Here is a 16,342-nt window from a genome sequence, read left to right as displayed (position 1 = left end):
TGTATTTATATAGCGCCTTTAACATAGTAAAACGTCCCAAGGCGCTTCACTGGAGTATTTTAAAACAAAAAATTTGACACCGATCCACATAAGAATAAATTAGGGCAGGTGACCAAAAGTTTGGTCAAAGAGGTAGGTTTTAAGGAGTGTCTTAAAGGAGAAAGAGAGGTAGTGAGGCGGAGAGGTTTAGGCAGGGAATTCCAGAGCTTAGGGCCTCGGCAACAGAAGGCACGGCTACCAATGGTTGAGCGATTATAATCAGGGATGCTCAAGAGGGCAGAATTAGAGGAGCGCAGATATCTCGGGGGGGAGGGGGGTTGTGGGGCTGGAGAAGGTTACAGAGATAGGGAGGGGCGAGGCCATGGAGGGATTGAAAAAAGGATGGGAATTTTGAAATCGAGGCGTTGCTTAACTGGGAGCCAATGTAGGTCAGCGAGCACAGGGGTGATGGGTGAACGGGACTTGGTGCGAGTTAGGACACGTCAGCCAAGTTTTGGATGACCTCAAGGTTACGTAGGGTAGAATGTGGGAGGCCAGCCAGGAGTGCGTTGGAATAGTCAAGTCTAGAGATAACAAAGGCATGGATGAGGGTTTCAGCAGCAGATGAGCTGAGACAAGGGCGGAGACGGGCGATGTTACGAAGGTGGAAGTAGGTGGTCTTTGTTATGCTGCGGATATGTGGTCGGAAGTTGATTTCAGGGTCAAATATGACACCAAGGTTGCAAACAGTGTGGTTCAGCCTCAGACAGATGTTAGGGAGAGGGATGGAGTCGGTGGCTAGGGAATGGAGTTTGTGGCGGGGACCGAAAACAGTGGCCTCGAAACCAAGATAGAGTCCATGTTCTCAGCCTGTGCTCAGGACACAGCAGACCAGCTACGAGACACCGCCAAACAGACGAGGCAACGGAACTAAGCTACCTACATCCACACCAAGAACAGGAAGCTTGAGAAACTCGGCATCACCATCAGCAGCAACCAAGCCTCCCCCGGTACCACGGTTAAAACCACAGGGAAGTCCATCGTCAACTTGTCCGACCACACCCTTCAACCAGACGAAATCGAAGTTCTCAGCCGAGGGCTCAATTTCTGCCCCACCACCAAAATGAACCCCATAGGTCTCGCGGCAGACACAGAGGAATTCATCAGGAGAATGAGGCTCCGGGAATTCTTCCACAAATCCCAAGATGTCAGCAGCGAACCCAATGAGACAATCAATGATCCGGAACAGCAGACAGAGGGATCCGCAGTGCAGCAACCGAAGAAGAAAGAGTCAAATTGGACCCCTCTGGAGGGTCGCTGCCCTAAGCTTGACATGTATGCTCAAGCTGTCAGGAGATGCATTAATGCCAGATTCATCAGCCGCACTCACAAGACAGTCCAGAATGTCACCCGAGCACAATGCAACGCCATCCACGCTCTCAAGACCAACTGCAACATCGTCATCAAACCAGCAGACAAAGGAGGAGCCATCGTCATACAGAACAGAATGGACTATTGCAAAGAAGCATACCGACAACTGGACAACCAGGAACACTACAGACAGTTACCCGCAGATCTGACCAAAGAACACACCCGCCAACTCAACAGACTGATCAAGACCTTCGATCCAGACCTTCAAAGCATCCTACGCGCTCTCATCCCACGTACTCCCTGCGTGGGAGACTTCTACTGTCTCCCAAAGATACACAAAGCCAACACACCCGGACGTCCTATCGTATCAGGCAATGGAACCCTGTGTGAGAACCTCTCTGGATACGTCGAGGGCATCCTGAAACCCATCGTACAGGGAACCCCCAGCTTCTGTCGCGAAACTACAGACTTCTTACAGAAACTCAGCACCTACGGACCAGTTGAACCAGGAACACTCCTCGCCAAGATGGATGTCTCGGCACTCTACACCAGTATCCCCCACGATGACGACATCACTGTGACAGCCTCAGTACTCAACACCAACAACAGCCAATCTCCAGACGCCATCCTACAACTCATCCGCTTCATCCTTGACCACAATGTCTTCACCTTCGACAACCAGTTCTTTACCCAAACACACGGAACAGCCATGGGGACCAAATTTGCACCCCAATACACCAACATCTTCATGCACAAGTTCGAGCAAGACTTCTTCGCTGCACAGGACCTCCAACCAACGCTATACACCAGATACATCGATGACATTTTCTTCCTATGGACCCACGGCGAAGAATCACTGAAAAGACTACACGATAACATCAACAAGTTCCATCCCACCATCAAACTCACCATGGACTACTCCTCAGAATCGGTTTCATTCTTGGACACACGAATCTCCATCAAAGACGGACACCTCAGCACTTCACTCTACCGCAAGCCCACGGACAACCTCACGATGCTCCACTTCTCCAGCTTCCACCCTAACCACGTTAAAGAAGCCATCCCCTATGGACAAGCTCTGCGAATACACAGGATCTGCTCAGACGAGGAGGAACGCGATGGACACCTACAGACGCTGAAAGACGCCCTCGTAAGAACGGGATATGATGCTCGACTCATCGATCGACAGTTCCGATGGGCCACAGCGAAAAATTGCATAGACCTCCTCAGAAGGCAAACACGGGACACAACCAACAGAGCACCCTTCATCGTCCAGTACTTCCCCGGAGCGGAGAAACTACGCCATGTTCTTCGCAGCCTTCAACATGTCATCGATGATGACGAACACCTCGCTAAGGCCATCCCCACACCTCCAATACTCGCCTTCAAACAGCCGCCTAACCTCAGACCATCGTTCGCAGCAAATTACCCAGCTTTCAGGAGAACAGCGACCACGACACCACACAACCCTGCCACAGCAACCTCTGCAAGACATGCCAGATCATCAACACAGATACCACCATCACACGTGAGGACACCACCCACCAGGTACATGGTACATACTCATGTGACTCGGCCAACATTGTCTACCTCATACGTTGCAGGAAAGGATGCCCCGGAGCATGGTACATCGGCGAGACCATGCAGACACTGCGACAACGGATGAACGGACACCGCACAACAATCGCCAGGCAGGGGTGTTCCCTCCCAGTCGGGGAACACTTCAGAGTCAAAGACATTCAGCCTCTGATCTTCAGGTAAGCATTCTCCAAGGCGGCCTTCGAGACACACGACAACGCAAAATCGTCGAGCAGAAACTGATAGCCAAGTTCCGCACTCATGAGGACGGCCTCAACCGGGATCTTGGGTTCATGTCACGCTACATGTAACCCCACCTGACGTAGAGTCATCCAGACTCGAGTCGTCGTTGGCTTGTTCTCTCTACACAGATGCGGCCGGACCTGCTGTGATTTCCAGCAAAAAAAAAATTTTTTATCTTGTATTTTGCTTGTTCTTTGTTTTTCATACAGACCCCAGCATCTGCAACATTTGACCCCTTGTGACCCCACCTCATTGTTCTTTGATGTAATGTTTTCCTGACTGACCTGTTTGGACACCATTCACACCTTTGATTGCTGTGATTATCTCTCTGCCGAGGTGTGATAAAGGGCAGTTAGAAAGATTACCTGTAATCATCTGGCAGCGTTCTGTGACTATATATGCTGTGTCTATATGCATCTCTTCACTTCACCTGACGAAGGAGCAGAGCTCCGAAAGCTTGTGATTTCAAATAAAGCTGTTGGACTATAACCTGGTGTTGTGTGACTTCTCACATAGGGAACAGAGTTTGTGGTGGGGACCGAAAACAATGGCTTCGGTTTTCCCAATATTTAATTGGAGAAAATCTTTGCTCATCCAGAACTGTATGTTGGACAATCAGTCTGACAATTTAGAGACTGTGGAGGGGTCGAGAGAAGTGGTGATGAGGTAGAACTGGGTGTCGTCAGCGTACATGTGGAAACTGTCGCTGTGTTTTTGGATGATGTCGCCAAGGGGCAACATGCAGATGAGAAATAGGAGAGGGCCAAGGATAGATCCTTGGGGAACACCAGAGGCAACGATGCGGGAGCGGGAAGAGAAGCCGTTGCAGCTGATTCTCTGGCTACGATTAGGTGGATAAGAATGGAACCAGGCGAGTGCAGTCCCACTCAGCTGGACGACGGTGGTGAGGCACTGGAGGAGGATGGAATGGTCAACTGTGTCAAAGGCTGCAGGCAAGTCAAGAAGGACGAGGAGGGATAGTTTACCTTTGTCACAGTCACAAAGGATGTCATTTGTGACTTTGATGAGAGCCGTTTCGGTACTGTGGCAGGGGCGGAAACCTGATTGGAGGGATTCAAACATGGAATTGCGGGAAAGACGGGCACGGATTTGGGAGGCAGCAACACATTCAAGGACATGTAATTCAGCTTGGGCCATTGCTACAGACAATGGGATGGGGTGAAGTTAGACTTAGGGCGGGGACGCAAAAGACAGTATTGCGTCTCCTGCCCGTTTATACACTCGCCCGATACTCAGTTCAAGTTACAGTTGAATCTGTTGTGTGTCCCTGGCCAAGTGGACTTGCACCCCCGTTGTCTCTCTCTCTCTCTGTTTAAGTCCTTGAGTGCGGTAAAACAACGTGGTGGTAGAAACAAAGAATCAACCAAGATCATTCATTCCAGGACTCTTCATACAGACGTGCTTTGTCTCCCTACCCAAGAGCCACATCGCGACATGAGGGACGGACAGAGAGGAGGCAAACCGCAAATTCCTTTCTGAGGTTGGTGCCTTGTGGAAGCTCTGCAGCTGCTCCCTCTGCTTCCTTTCCGCAGATATCGACTGTGACTCTGGGCAGCGGTGACTCTGCAAAAGAAGGAGACTTCCTCTTGTCTCTTGCAGCAGTTATGGGAGAATAACCAAGGCCACCCAAGAGAGAAGCACCTCCAAAAGACGGCCCCTCCGACAGTGCGGCGCTCCCTCAGTACTGCCCCTCCGACAGTGCGGCGCTCCCTCAGTACTGCCCCTCCGACAGTGCGGCGCTCCCTCAGTACTGCCCCTCCGACATTGCGGCGCTCCCTCAGTACTGCCCCTCCGACAGAGCTGTGCTCCCTCAGTACTGCCCCTCTGACAGTGCGGTGCTCCCTCAGTACCGCCCCTCCGACAGTGCGGCGCTGCCTCAGTACTGCCCCTTCGACAATGCGGTGCTCCCTCAGTACTACCCCTCCAACAGTGCAGCGCTCCCTCAGTACCGCCCCTCCGACAGTGCGGCGCTCCCTCAGTACTGCCCCTTCGACAGTGCGGCGCTCCCTCAGTACTGCCCCTCCGACAGTGCAGCACTCCCACAGTACTGCCCCTCTGACAGTGCAGCACACCCTCACTACTGCCCCTCCGACAGTGCGGCGCTCCCTCAGTACTGCCCCACCGACAGAGCAGCGCTCCCTCAGTACTGCCCCTCTGACAGTGCAGCACGCCCTCAGTACTGCCCCTCCAACAGTGCAGCGCTCCCTCACTACTGCCCCTCCGACAGTGCGGCGCTCCCTCAGTTCTGCCTCTGACAGTGCAGTGCTCCCTCAGTACTGCCCCTCCGACAGTGCGGCGCTCCCTCAGTACTGCCCCTCTGACAGTGCAGCGCTCCCTCAGTACTGCCCCTCTGACAGTGCAGCGCTCCCTCAGTACTGCCCCTCAGACAGTGCAGCACTCCCTCAGTACTGCCCCTCAAACAATGCAGCACTCCCTCAGTACTGCCCCTCCCGACAGTACAGCACTCCCTCAGTACTGCCCCTCCGACAGTGCAGCACTCCCTCAGTACTGCCCCTCCGACAGTGCGGCGCTCCCTCAGTACAGCCCCTCCAACAGTGCAGCGCTCCATCAGTACTGCCCCTCTGACAGTGCAGCACACCCTCAGTACTGCCCCTCAAACAATGCAGCACTCCCTCAGTACTTACCCTCTGACAGTGCGGCGCTCCCTCAGTACTGGGAGTGGGAGTGTCGGCCTGAATTTTGTGCTCAAATCTATGGAGTGAGGACTCGACCCCGTGACCTTCTGACTCCGATGCGAGAGTGCTACCCACTGAGCCACGGCTGACAGTTACTGAGGCCTGTTTCCTTCAGATTGCTTGTTATATGATCGGCCCATCACCGATTGAAAAAAGAGACACAGAGACAGCGTGTCAACGTGGAGACGTCTTTCACTGAATCTTTACCAGTAATAAAAAAGAGTAAACAGCCCCCCTCACCCGAGGTCTCTGACAACTCTCGTAAAATCGCAGCTGCCAATCCCCGCACGCCTGGTACTATTTCATTCACTGCTGTCACGGAGCTGATTGTTGGAGTCTGCACGATAGGGATAAGCGGTAATTCAATCGCCTCTGACCAGCTGATGATCTGGTATCAATTCGTCCAATATCCCAGACAGGCCTCACTGTAAACTCCTTTATACAAGGCATGCAAGAAATATGTGCAGAATAAAGTTGCTGGGGACACAGGAGGGAGTCCTGGGGAAGGGGGAAGAGAGAGAATAGTGCGAGAGAAAGAAGCAGAAGAGGAAACAGTGAGCTGCTGTCATTGTGGGGCCTGATGTTCCGTCTGATTTTGTATGTTACCCCTTCACTCTTTCACACCATTTCACACGTTTGAATTGCACATTGACAGGCCACAGGTAGTGTTGAAAGAGGCGGTGTCCTTGCTAAAAATTGTTTGGAAACTTTCAGTTTTCCCCCATGAGAGGAAACAGAGTCAAATGTCTTTCCTGCCAACCATATGCACACAGCACGCCGACACGTTTCAATATGGCTGTTGTGTTTGTAAGCAAAGGGGACTTTACATAGCCCATCACTGAGTGCAGTCCCCATTATCAGGCTGTACAGCGTCGTGTCTGATTATTGTGATAAACCCGCCCATGTGCTGAGTTCCTGAGGCCATAAGCTTACTCACTGCGCACACACACACACCTGACCTGCTAATGTTGATCCATTATTTGACAAAGAATGCATGCTTGAACTACCAGCAGATACATTAGACTAGTGCTATCCACACGTTAATCACTAGCCACATGTGGCCAACTGGGATTCCACATGTGACCAGTTGCATATCTGTAAATAAAGAACATAAGAATCAGGAGCAGGGGTTGGCCAATCGGACCCTCGAGCCTGCTCCGCCATTCAATAAGATCATGGCTGATCCAATCTTGGCCTCAACACCACTTTCCCGCCCGCTCCCCACACCCCTCGACTCCCTTGTAGTTCAAATGTCTGTCAATCTCCGCCTTGAATATATTCACTGACTCCGCCTCCACAGCTCTCCGGGGTAGAGAATTCCAAAGATTCACGACCCTCTGAGAGAAGAAATTCCTCCTCATCTCCGTCTTAAATGGGCGACCCTTATTCTTAAACTATGCCCCCTAGTTCTAGATTCCCCCATGAGGGGAAACATCCTCTCAGCATCCACCCTGTCAATCCCCCTCAGAACCTTATATGTTTCAATAAGATCACCTCTCATTCTTCTGAACTCCAATGAGTATAGGCCCAACCTGCTCAACCATACGTCAACCCCTTCATCCCAGGAATCAACCTAGTGAACCTTCTCTGAACTGCCTCCAATGAAAGTATATCCGTCCTTAAATAAGGAGACCAAAACTGTACGCAGTACTCCAGGTGTGGTCTCACCAACGCCCTGTACAGTTGTAGCAAGACTTCCCTACTTTTATACTCCATCCCCCTTGCAATAAAGGCCAACATTCCATTTGCCTTCCTAATGACTTGCTGTACCTGCATGCTAACTAAACAATGAGTCATAGACACCGGCGCTGGCCACGTGATCGCGATACTCATACACGCACGCCATGTGCGTGTGAACTTTAACCTTTCTGCGCGTTTGTTAGTAAAATGGTGAGATGAATATTTGGCCGAGTGTGCTTTGATCGTTGTGGCTGCTTTACTTCCTTGGTCACTGAATGGTTGGAGATGTTTGTGCTGTAAATACCCCCCCCCCCGTGTGAACTGAAGCACACTTAACCTGTATTGTGTGTGTGTGTGTGAGGCGTTTTCTGCTAAAGTGTGTGCCTGTGGCTAAAAACGTGTCGCCGTAACAACACCTGGGACTGGTGAGTGATTAGTGCTGGAGGACTCTGCACACGGACACGGCAGCAACAGGAGACAGAGGGCTAGAGTTTCCCATCACAGTTAGACTGAAAGGGTCACCAACCCTCCGGGATTGGCCTGGAGTCTCCAGGAATTGAAGATTAATCTCCAGGACACAACCCGGGAGAGAAATCATCGGGGGGGGGGGGGGAGGGGGGGAATTAAAAAAAAATTCATTTTCTTTAAATTGGTATAAAAATGTAGAAGGGTTTCGACCTGAAATGTTGACTCTATTTCTCTCTCCACGGATGTTGCCTGGCCTGCTGAGTTTTTCCAGCGACTTCTGTTATTAAAAATATTGCAGTCGGGATAAAAAGGGCTGTTTGACTGAGAGTCAAGAATCGTCCAATCAGGTAATGAAGAGTCTGTTTGCTTTCTGATTGGCCGTGGGAAGGCGGGGCGTGGCGAGGACAGGTGTGTCGGTCGACCAATGGTGGGACAGTCGGAGGGAGGAGGTCATGCGATGAAAGCTCCAGGAATCTGTCCAGTCCGAGCTGGCCTGGACTCTGAAAGGGGAAAAGCACCACAGGCCTGTGATTCCGCTGGAGGAGGGTGTACAATCTTACAGGGAATGAAAGGGATAGATTCTATAAATTAGCTCCCGGTAAAGCACCTAAAATTAATAGACATAAAATATTCTGAAGTTCTGAACCTGTTCTGTTTGTAAAGTCTGTGGAAAAAAAAGATTTGCATTTCTCCAGCGCCTTTCATCACCTCAGGACGTCCCAAAGCGCTTTACAGCCAATGAAGTACTTTTTGAAGTGTAGTCACTGTTGTAATGTGGGAAACGCGGCAGCCAATTTGCGAAGAGCAAGCTCCCATAAACAGCAATGAGATAATGACCAGATAATCTGCTTTAGTGACGGTGGTTAGGGATGCTCTCCGTGGCTGCCTCCTGCTTCCTCTCTCTCTCTTGACAGTGAAAGGCGATGGACAGTAAACGCTCTTATTTAAAAGAAAATAAGAATCAGCGAGACAGGCCCTTGAGGAACATTCAGTGGAGCCTCCATTACCTGCGCTCCGATTGGCCACTGCCCACCTTTTCCAATCCCTCCCGTCTGACAAAAAAACCAATTTCACCGCCCAAGAAAGATTAAACTTAGTGTGATGTTTGTACGGCGTTTGTCTTTATTCCTGTGCTCAGAGCGTTGGCGTCGCCACACATCCAACACCAAAGTTTGGTCGGGGTTCTTTCGGTTATTTGTTCATTCCCCTCACTGTAAGGGTTGCCAACTCTGGGTGGATGTATTCCTGGAGGTGTCATCACATGACTGCCCGCCTCCAACCGCCCCGCCCCCCACACTCCTGCCATTGGCCACCCGACACATCCATCCGCACGGGGCCCCGCCCTCACACTGCCGCCATTGGCTGCCCGACATGTCCATCCTCACGGGCCCCGCCTTTCCAGCCAATCGGAAAGTGAATAGACTCTTCATTGCACGATTGGACGATTCTTGACTCTCAGTCAAACAGCATTTTCTTCCCCATCTGCAAGATTTTTATAACTAATAAACAAAGTGTTCAAAGAAAATATAAAAAATACACATTTTGTTTAAAGCCCCAATGATTTCTCTCCCGGGTGTTGCTCGGAGCCGTGTCCCAGAGATTAATCTTCAATTCCTGGAGACTCCAGGGCAAGGCTGGAGGGTTGGCGACCCTGATTATGGAGGATAACGAAGGTTTGACTGTATAGAAGGGGTCCCGTGCTTCGCGTGGTTCCGACATTAAACTACTTTCGCAGCTGTGGCACGCTTGTGTCTGTGAAGCTGTCTTCCTGGGGCGCTGCCTATCTCACGCAGATGCACTTCCTCTTCCTGCTTCTCTGGTTTAATTTCCTTCAGCAGGGGCAGCATTGCCCGCCAGCTCCTCCCTGTCACAGGGCAAGAAATATTAAAGGTCAGACTGTGGAGAAATGGAGCAAGCAGAACCTCTTCCAGTTTCCCCGCGCAGCAAGTTAGGTTAAAATGATCCCATTAACTCTCCATCGAAGCCCCTCTCCTGGTATGTTAACCCATCGAAGCCCCTCCCCCCGGTGCACTAACTATCGAAGCCCCTCCCCCCGGTGCACTAACTATCGAAGCCCCTCCCCCCGGTGCACTAACTATCGAAGCCCCTCCCCCCGGTGCACTATCAAAGCCCCTCCCCCCGGTGCACTAACTATCGAAGCCCCCTCCCCCCGGTGCACTAACGATCGAAGCCCCTCCCCCGGTGCACTAACTATCGAAGCCCCCTCCCCCCGGTGCACTAACTATCGAAGCCCCTCCCCCGGTGCACTAACTATCGAAGCCCCTCCCCCCGGTGCACTAACTATCGAAGCCCCTCCCCCCGGTGCACTAACTATCGAAGCCCCTCCCCCGGTGCACTAACTATCGAAGCCCCCTCCCCCCGGTGCACTAACTATCGAAGCCCCTCCCCCCGGTGCACTAACTATCGAAGCCCCTCCCCCCGGTGCACTAACTATCGAAGCCCCTCCCCCTGGTGCACTAACTATCGAAGCCCCTCCCCCCGGTGCACTAACTATCGAAGCCCCTCCCCCCGGTGCACTAACTATCGAAGCCCCTCCCCCCGGTGCACTAACTATCGAAGCCCCTCCCCCGGTGCACTAACTATCGAAGCCCCTCCCCCCGGTGCACTAACTATCGAAGCCCCGCCCCCCGGTGCACTAACTATCGAAGCCCCTCCCCCCGGTGCACTAACTATCGAAGCCCCTCCCCCCGGTGCACTAACTATCGAAGCCCCTCCCCCCGGTGCACTAACTATCGAAGCCCCTCCCCCTGGTGCACTAACTATCGAAGCCCCTCCCCCTGGTGCACTAACTATCGAAGCCCCTCCCCCAGTGCACTAACGATCGAAGCCCCTCCCCCGGTGCACTAACTATCGAAGCCCCTCCCCCCAGTGCACTAACTATCGAAGCCCCTCCCCCCGGTGCACTATCAAAGCCCCTCACTGTTTGGGGTTTTGACAAGTGCAGAATCCCAGGCGGTAACCTGTGTCCCACTGCTCCATGGCGCAGGCGCACATGCCAGCTTCTGTTAATGCCCAACCGCAGGGCAAGCGAGCCACAGAGCTGCTGGGTCTTCAGGCCCAGTCTCTGACCTCTGCTGCTTGCGTCCGACACAGACCGAGAGCTTCCCCCTTCATGCCTGAGGCAAGATGTGGTCCAACAACTGAACTATCCACACACAAAGAGACAGTGCTGTGCTCCCATGGCTGCTCCAGGACATGAGCACTCAATGTTGATTGGACCAAAAGCAGAGATGGACCACATAACACAACAACTTGCATTTATAGAGCATCTTTAATGTAGGAAAACTTCCCAAGGCGCTTCACAGGAGCGTTATCAATAAAAAAAGGAAGTACATTTTAGGATGATGTTTGATTGGGTGGACGTAGAGAAGATGTTTCCACTTGTGGGGGAGACCAGAACTAGGGGCCATCAATATAAGATCGTCACTAATAAATCCAATAGGGAATTCAGGAGAAACTTCTTAACCCAGAGAGTGGTGAGAGTGTGGAACTCGCTACCACAGGGAGTGGTTGAAGCGAATAGTATAGATACATTTAAAGGGAAGCTGGATAAACACATGAGGGAGAAAGGAATAGAAGGACATGCTGATAGGGTGAGATGATGAGGGGTGGGAGGAGGCTTGAGTGGAACAGAAACACCGGCACAGAGCTGCTGGGCCGAATGGCTTAAGAACATAAGAACATAAGAAATAGGAGCAGGAGTAGGCCAATCGGCCCCTCGAGCCTGCTCCGCCATTCAATAAGATCATGGCTGATCTGATCCTAACTGCCAATCCACTATCTCAGAACCATCTCCTGAATCTAACAGAATTAGACACACGAAATAGGAGCAGGATCAGGCTACACGGCCCCTGGGCCCGCTCCGCTACCCACAGGGCCATGACCGATCCGAACCTAGACTCATGCCCAAATTCCTGCCCGCTCCCCGTAACCCTTAATTCCCTTTACTTCTAGGAAACTGTCTATTTCTGTTTTAAATTTATGTAATGATGTAGCTTCTACAGTTTTTTGGGGCAGCATATTCCATGGACCTACCACCCTCTGAGTGAAGTAGTTCCTCCTCATCTCAGTTTTGAAAGAGCAGCCCCTTATTCTAAGACTATGCCCCCTAGTTCTAGTTTCACCCATCATCGGGAACATCTTCCCTGCATCCACCCGATCCAACCCCTTCACAATCTTATATGTTTCAATAAGATCGCCTCTCATTCTTCTGAACTCCAATGAGTAGAGTCCCAATCTACTCAACCTCTCCTCATATGTCCATCCCCTCATCCCCGGGATTAACCGAGTGAACCTTCTTTGTACTGACTCGAGAGCAAGTATGTCCTTTCTTAGGTATAGACACCAAAACTGTACGCAGTATTCCAGGTGCGGTCTCACCAATATCTTGTACAACTGAAGCAATACCTCCCTATTTTTATATTCTATCCCCCTAGCAATGAAAGCCAACATTCCATTGGCCTTCTTAATCACTTGCTGCACCTGCATACTAACCTTTTGAGTTTCGTGCACCAGGACCCCCAGATCCCTTTGTACTTCAGTACTTTCCAGTTTCTTGCCATTAAGATAATAACTTGCTCTATGATTTTTCCTGCCAAAGTGCATAACCTCACACTTTCCAGTATTGTATTCCATCTGCCAAATCGCTGCCCACTTACTTAGCCTGTCTATGTCCCCTTGAAGGTTTTTTATGTCCTCCTCACTCACTACTTTCCCCCCCATCTTAGTATCATCTGCAAACTTTGATATGTTACACTCGGTCCCCTCCTCCAAATCGTTAATATAGATTGTAAAGAGTTGGGGACCCAGCACCGACCCCTGCGGAACACCACTAGTTACTGTTGCCAGTTGCTTGTTTCTGTGCCGTACATTCTATGTAATTCTATTTAAGGAGAGGAGACCAAAAGCTTGGCCAAAGCGGTTTTAAGGAGGGTCTTAAAAGGAGGAGTGGTCAGAGCATTGATCCGTGATCCTAGCAATGCGGTTGGGCATCTGCAATATTCCGAATTGGAGCAGCTTAACTCCCGCTGCCTCTTACCCCGGAGAGCCGATCTCCGTCCGAGACTCGTGTTTCTTCTGACAGTCTCGGATTTTCCTGGTTCTTCATTGATGAGCCCGAGGTTTGTGTTCCACTTCGTCCAGTTAACCTCATCGACCCTGCACAGGACGGCATGGAATACTTCCCTATTATTGCTAAATATCTGCATCCTGGACACTTCCAACGCCCCCCCCACCACCACCCCGCACTGGAGCGAACTGCAAGGAGTGCAGGTCAGTGCCAATTGTCAACAACGCAAAAGCAGCAGTTAATAATGAACATTAATCTCAGAAAATGGGCAGAAAAGAAGAGATGAACGACTTGCATTTACATAGCACCTTTCAAGACTAAGATTGATAGAGTTTTGTTAGGTAAGGGTGTCGAGGGGTATGGAGCAAAGGCGGGATAATGGAGTTGAGGTACCGATCAGCCATGATCGAATTGAATGGTGGAACAGGCTTGAGGGGCTGACTGGCCTCCTCCTGTTCCTAATGTTACTAACTATGTGATCTCATAAGGGAGCTCTCCCTGGGTCTGCACCCAGGGGGATTGCGATTATCGAAAAATCACCAGCTTCCTTTAAGAAAGAAAGACTTGTATCTCTCCAGCGCCTTTCACCACATCGGGATGTCCCAGAGCGCTTCACAGCCAATGAAGTACTTTTGAAATGTGGTCACTGACGTAATGTAGGAAACACAGCAGCTAATTTGTGCACAGCAAGATCCCACAAATAGCAATGAGATAAATGAACAGATGATCTGTTTTTAGCTGTTGGTCGAGAGACAAATATTGACCCAGGGATAACTCCCCTGCTCTTCTTCGAAATAGTGCCATGAGATCTTTTACGTCCACCCGAGAGAGCAGACGAGACCTCGGTTTAACGTCTCATCCGAAAGACGGCACCGCCGACAGTGCAGCACTGCCTCAGTACTGCCCTGGAGAGTCAGCCTAGCTTTATGTGCTCAAGTCTCTGGAGTGGGGCTTGAACCCATGACCTTCTGACTCGGAGGCGAGGGTGCGGCCCACTGAGCCACAGCTGACACAGCAGCTCAAATAGGACTGAGTGATTTGGACTTTGAGGAGTGGGTTTCCGGGACCTCTGGGCCAGAATTTGGACTTCCCCAATTGAGATAACTTGGGGAGAACTTTGTGTAGCGATTTGAGAACTGCATCAATTTGTGATATTTCTCGCAAATTTGGAACATGACCAAGTTTAAGATCTCGCTACAGATCAGTCCCTTTTGTAGCCCTCCTTTTTGACACGGCCTAACTACATAATTTGGTCCGGTCCATATCGAAACTTCCACCCTGAAAGTTGGAGACTGCCGTGTCCCAGTTTGACTCCCCTTTACCTGAAACACCATCTCTTGTCCTCTTTTCCATCGAAAGTATTCCCGACCATCACAGGCTCTCCTGAGCGGAACCTTGCTCGTAGAAACTTTGGCAGACTTTTCTCCAAATCCAGAATGGTGATTGCCCTCTGTAAAATAAAGTCAAGAGGTGAAATTAGGGAGACGCAGGGAATAAATGCAAAATAGTTTTTAAAAAATAATTATTTTTATAGTCAAACTTTGGCCCTAAACTGGCAATCTCTCTCATTGAAGCCAGAATGACTTATGAGAAATGGAGACGTCAAATTGGTGCACTCCCCTGTGATTGGCATTGAGGCACACTTTGGGAGCTGTATCTAACCCGTGCTGTACCTGCCCTGGGAGTGTTTGATGGGACAGTGTAGAGGGAGCTTTACTCTGTATCTAACCCGTGCTGTACCTGCCCTGGGAGTGTTTGATGGGACAGTGTAGAGGGAGCTTTACTCTGTATCTAACCCGTGCTGTACCTGCCCTGGGAGTGTTTGATGGGACAGTGTAGAGGGAGCTTTACTCTGTATCTAACCCGTGCTGTACCCGCCCTGGGAGTGTTTGATGGGACAGTGTAGAGGGAGCTTTACTCTGTATCTAACCCGTGCTGTACCCGCCCTGGGAGTGTTTGATGGGACAGTGTAGAGGGAGCTTTACTCTGTATCTAACCCGTGCTGTACCTGACCCGTGCTGTACCTGCCCTGGGAGTGTTTGATGGGACAGTGTAGAGGGAGCTTTACTCTGTATCTAACCCGTGCTGTACCTGCCCTGGGAGTGTTTGATGGGGCAGTGTGGAGGGAGCTTTACTCTGTATCTAACCCGTGCTGTACCTGCTCTGGGAATGTTTGATGCAACAGTGTAGAGGGAGCTTTACTCTGTATCTAACCGTGCTGTACCTGCCCCGGGAGTGTTTGATGCGACAGTGTAGAGGGAGCTTTACACTGTATCTAACCCGTGCTGGTTTCGGGGAAGAGGGGAGGGAACTGGGAAGAATATAAATCTTTACCTGAAGTTTCCAGACACTCTTACTGTCCTTGGAAATCTGCTCCACAGTCTTGCTCATCAACGCAATCAACAAATTGAGAAGGAGGATGTAGGTCAGTATGACGTACGATATCAGCAGGAAGATGAAGACCTCTTTGAACCTGTAGTTCTCGGTGAACTCCAGGTCTCCCATCCCGATGGTGAACCGAAACAGCTCCAAGAAGGTTGACTGAAAATTCTTGTAGGTGGTGTCCTTGTGGCAGCCTGGTTTGGTGTTGTTGTAAACGCCATCTTCGATAAGCACCACCAAAGCTGCGTGGAGAAGGTCAAAGGGTTGAGAGGGCGCGTCTGAAGTGACCAAGTGACCGACTGGGTCCTCCTCCATCCCCACCATGCTGCTGTATCACGGCTCGGGTTGCCAACTCTGGAGGGACGTATTCCTGGAGGTTTTATCGCATGACCTCCAACCGCCCCGCCCCCACACTCCCGCCATTGGTCCATCCTCGCGGCGCCCCGCCTTCCCCACGGCCAATCGGAAAGCAAACAGGCTCTTTGTTACCCAATTGGATGATTCTTGACTGTCAGTCAAACAACTATTTTCCCCGTCGCCAATATTTTTATAATCAATAAACAAACGTGTTCAAAGAAAATGAAAAAAAACACACAATTTATTTTAATGCGCCTATAAATATTTTTCCCGGGTGTTGCTCCCAGTCGTGTCCTGGAGATTAATCTTCAATTCCTGGAGACTCCAGGGCAATCCTGGAGAGTTGGCGACTCCTAATCACAACACGGCCATGCATACACGCTTGGGTTAATTACCACATAAAGCTGTTAAAAAAGCATACAGGAGGCTGGGCTTTCCAAAAAGAGTATAAAAGGAAAGGAAGTTTTGCTGAAGCTTT

General features: G+C 50.7%; 2 protein-coding genes across 3 annotated transcripts in view; both read right to left on the bottom strand.

The window, feature by feature from the left end:
- Positions 1-5,967, bottom strand: part of LOC147102281 (uncharacterized) — a 70,785-nt gene extending 64,818 nt beyond the window's left edge. The window contains exon 1 of the mRNA XM_085965111.1: positions 5,838-5,967. The gene's annotated coding sequence lies outside the window, so the exon portion shown is untranslated. The remainder of the gene's footprint in view (positions 1-5,837) is intronic.
- A 95-nt stretch (positions 5,968-6,062) lies between these two features.
- Positions 6,063-16,342, bottom strand: part of LOC147102280 (transient receptor potential cation channel subfamily V member 1-like) — a 63,176-nt gene continuing 52,896 nt past the window's right edge. For both annotated transcript variants that reach the window (XM_085964672.1, XM_085964671.1), the window contains exons 13-16: positions 15,460-15,749; positions 14,448-14,575; positions 13,096-13,214; positions 6,063-9,900 (exon numbers count right to left, since the gene is read on the bottom strand). In XM_085964672.1, the coding sequence (XP_085820798.1) occupies positions 9,755-9,900; positions 13,096-13,214; positions 14,448-14,575; positions 15,460-15,749 (683 nt within the window). In that variant the 3' untranslated portion in view covers positions 6,063-9,754. The remainder of the gene's footprint in view (positions 9,901-13,095; positions 13,215-14,447; positions 14,576-15,459; positions 15,750-16,342) is intronic.

This window comes from Somniosus microcephalus, chromosome 22 (assembly GCF_052327205.1).
Source record: "Somniosus microcephalus isolate GS21.2 chromosome 22, FLI_Smic_1.0, whole genome shotgun sequence".
Taxonomy (NCBI): Eukaryota; Metazoa; Chordata; class Chondrichthyes; order Squaliformes; family Somniosidae; genus Somniosus; species Somniosus microcephalus.
Note: the sequence above shows the minus strand (reverse complement) of the source record. Positions and strands in the feature narration are given on the sequence as shown.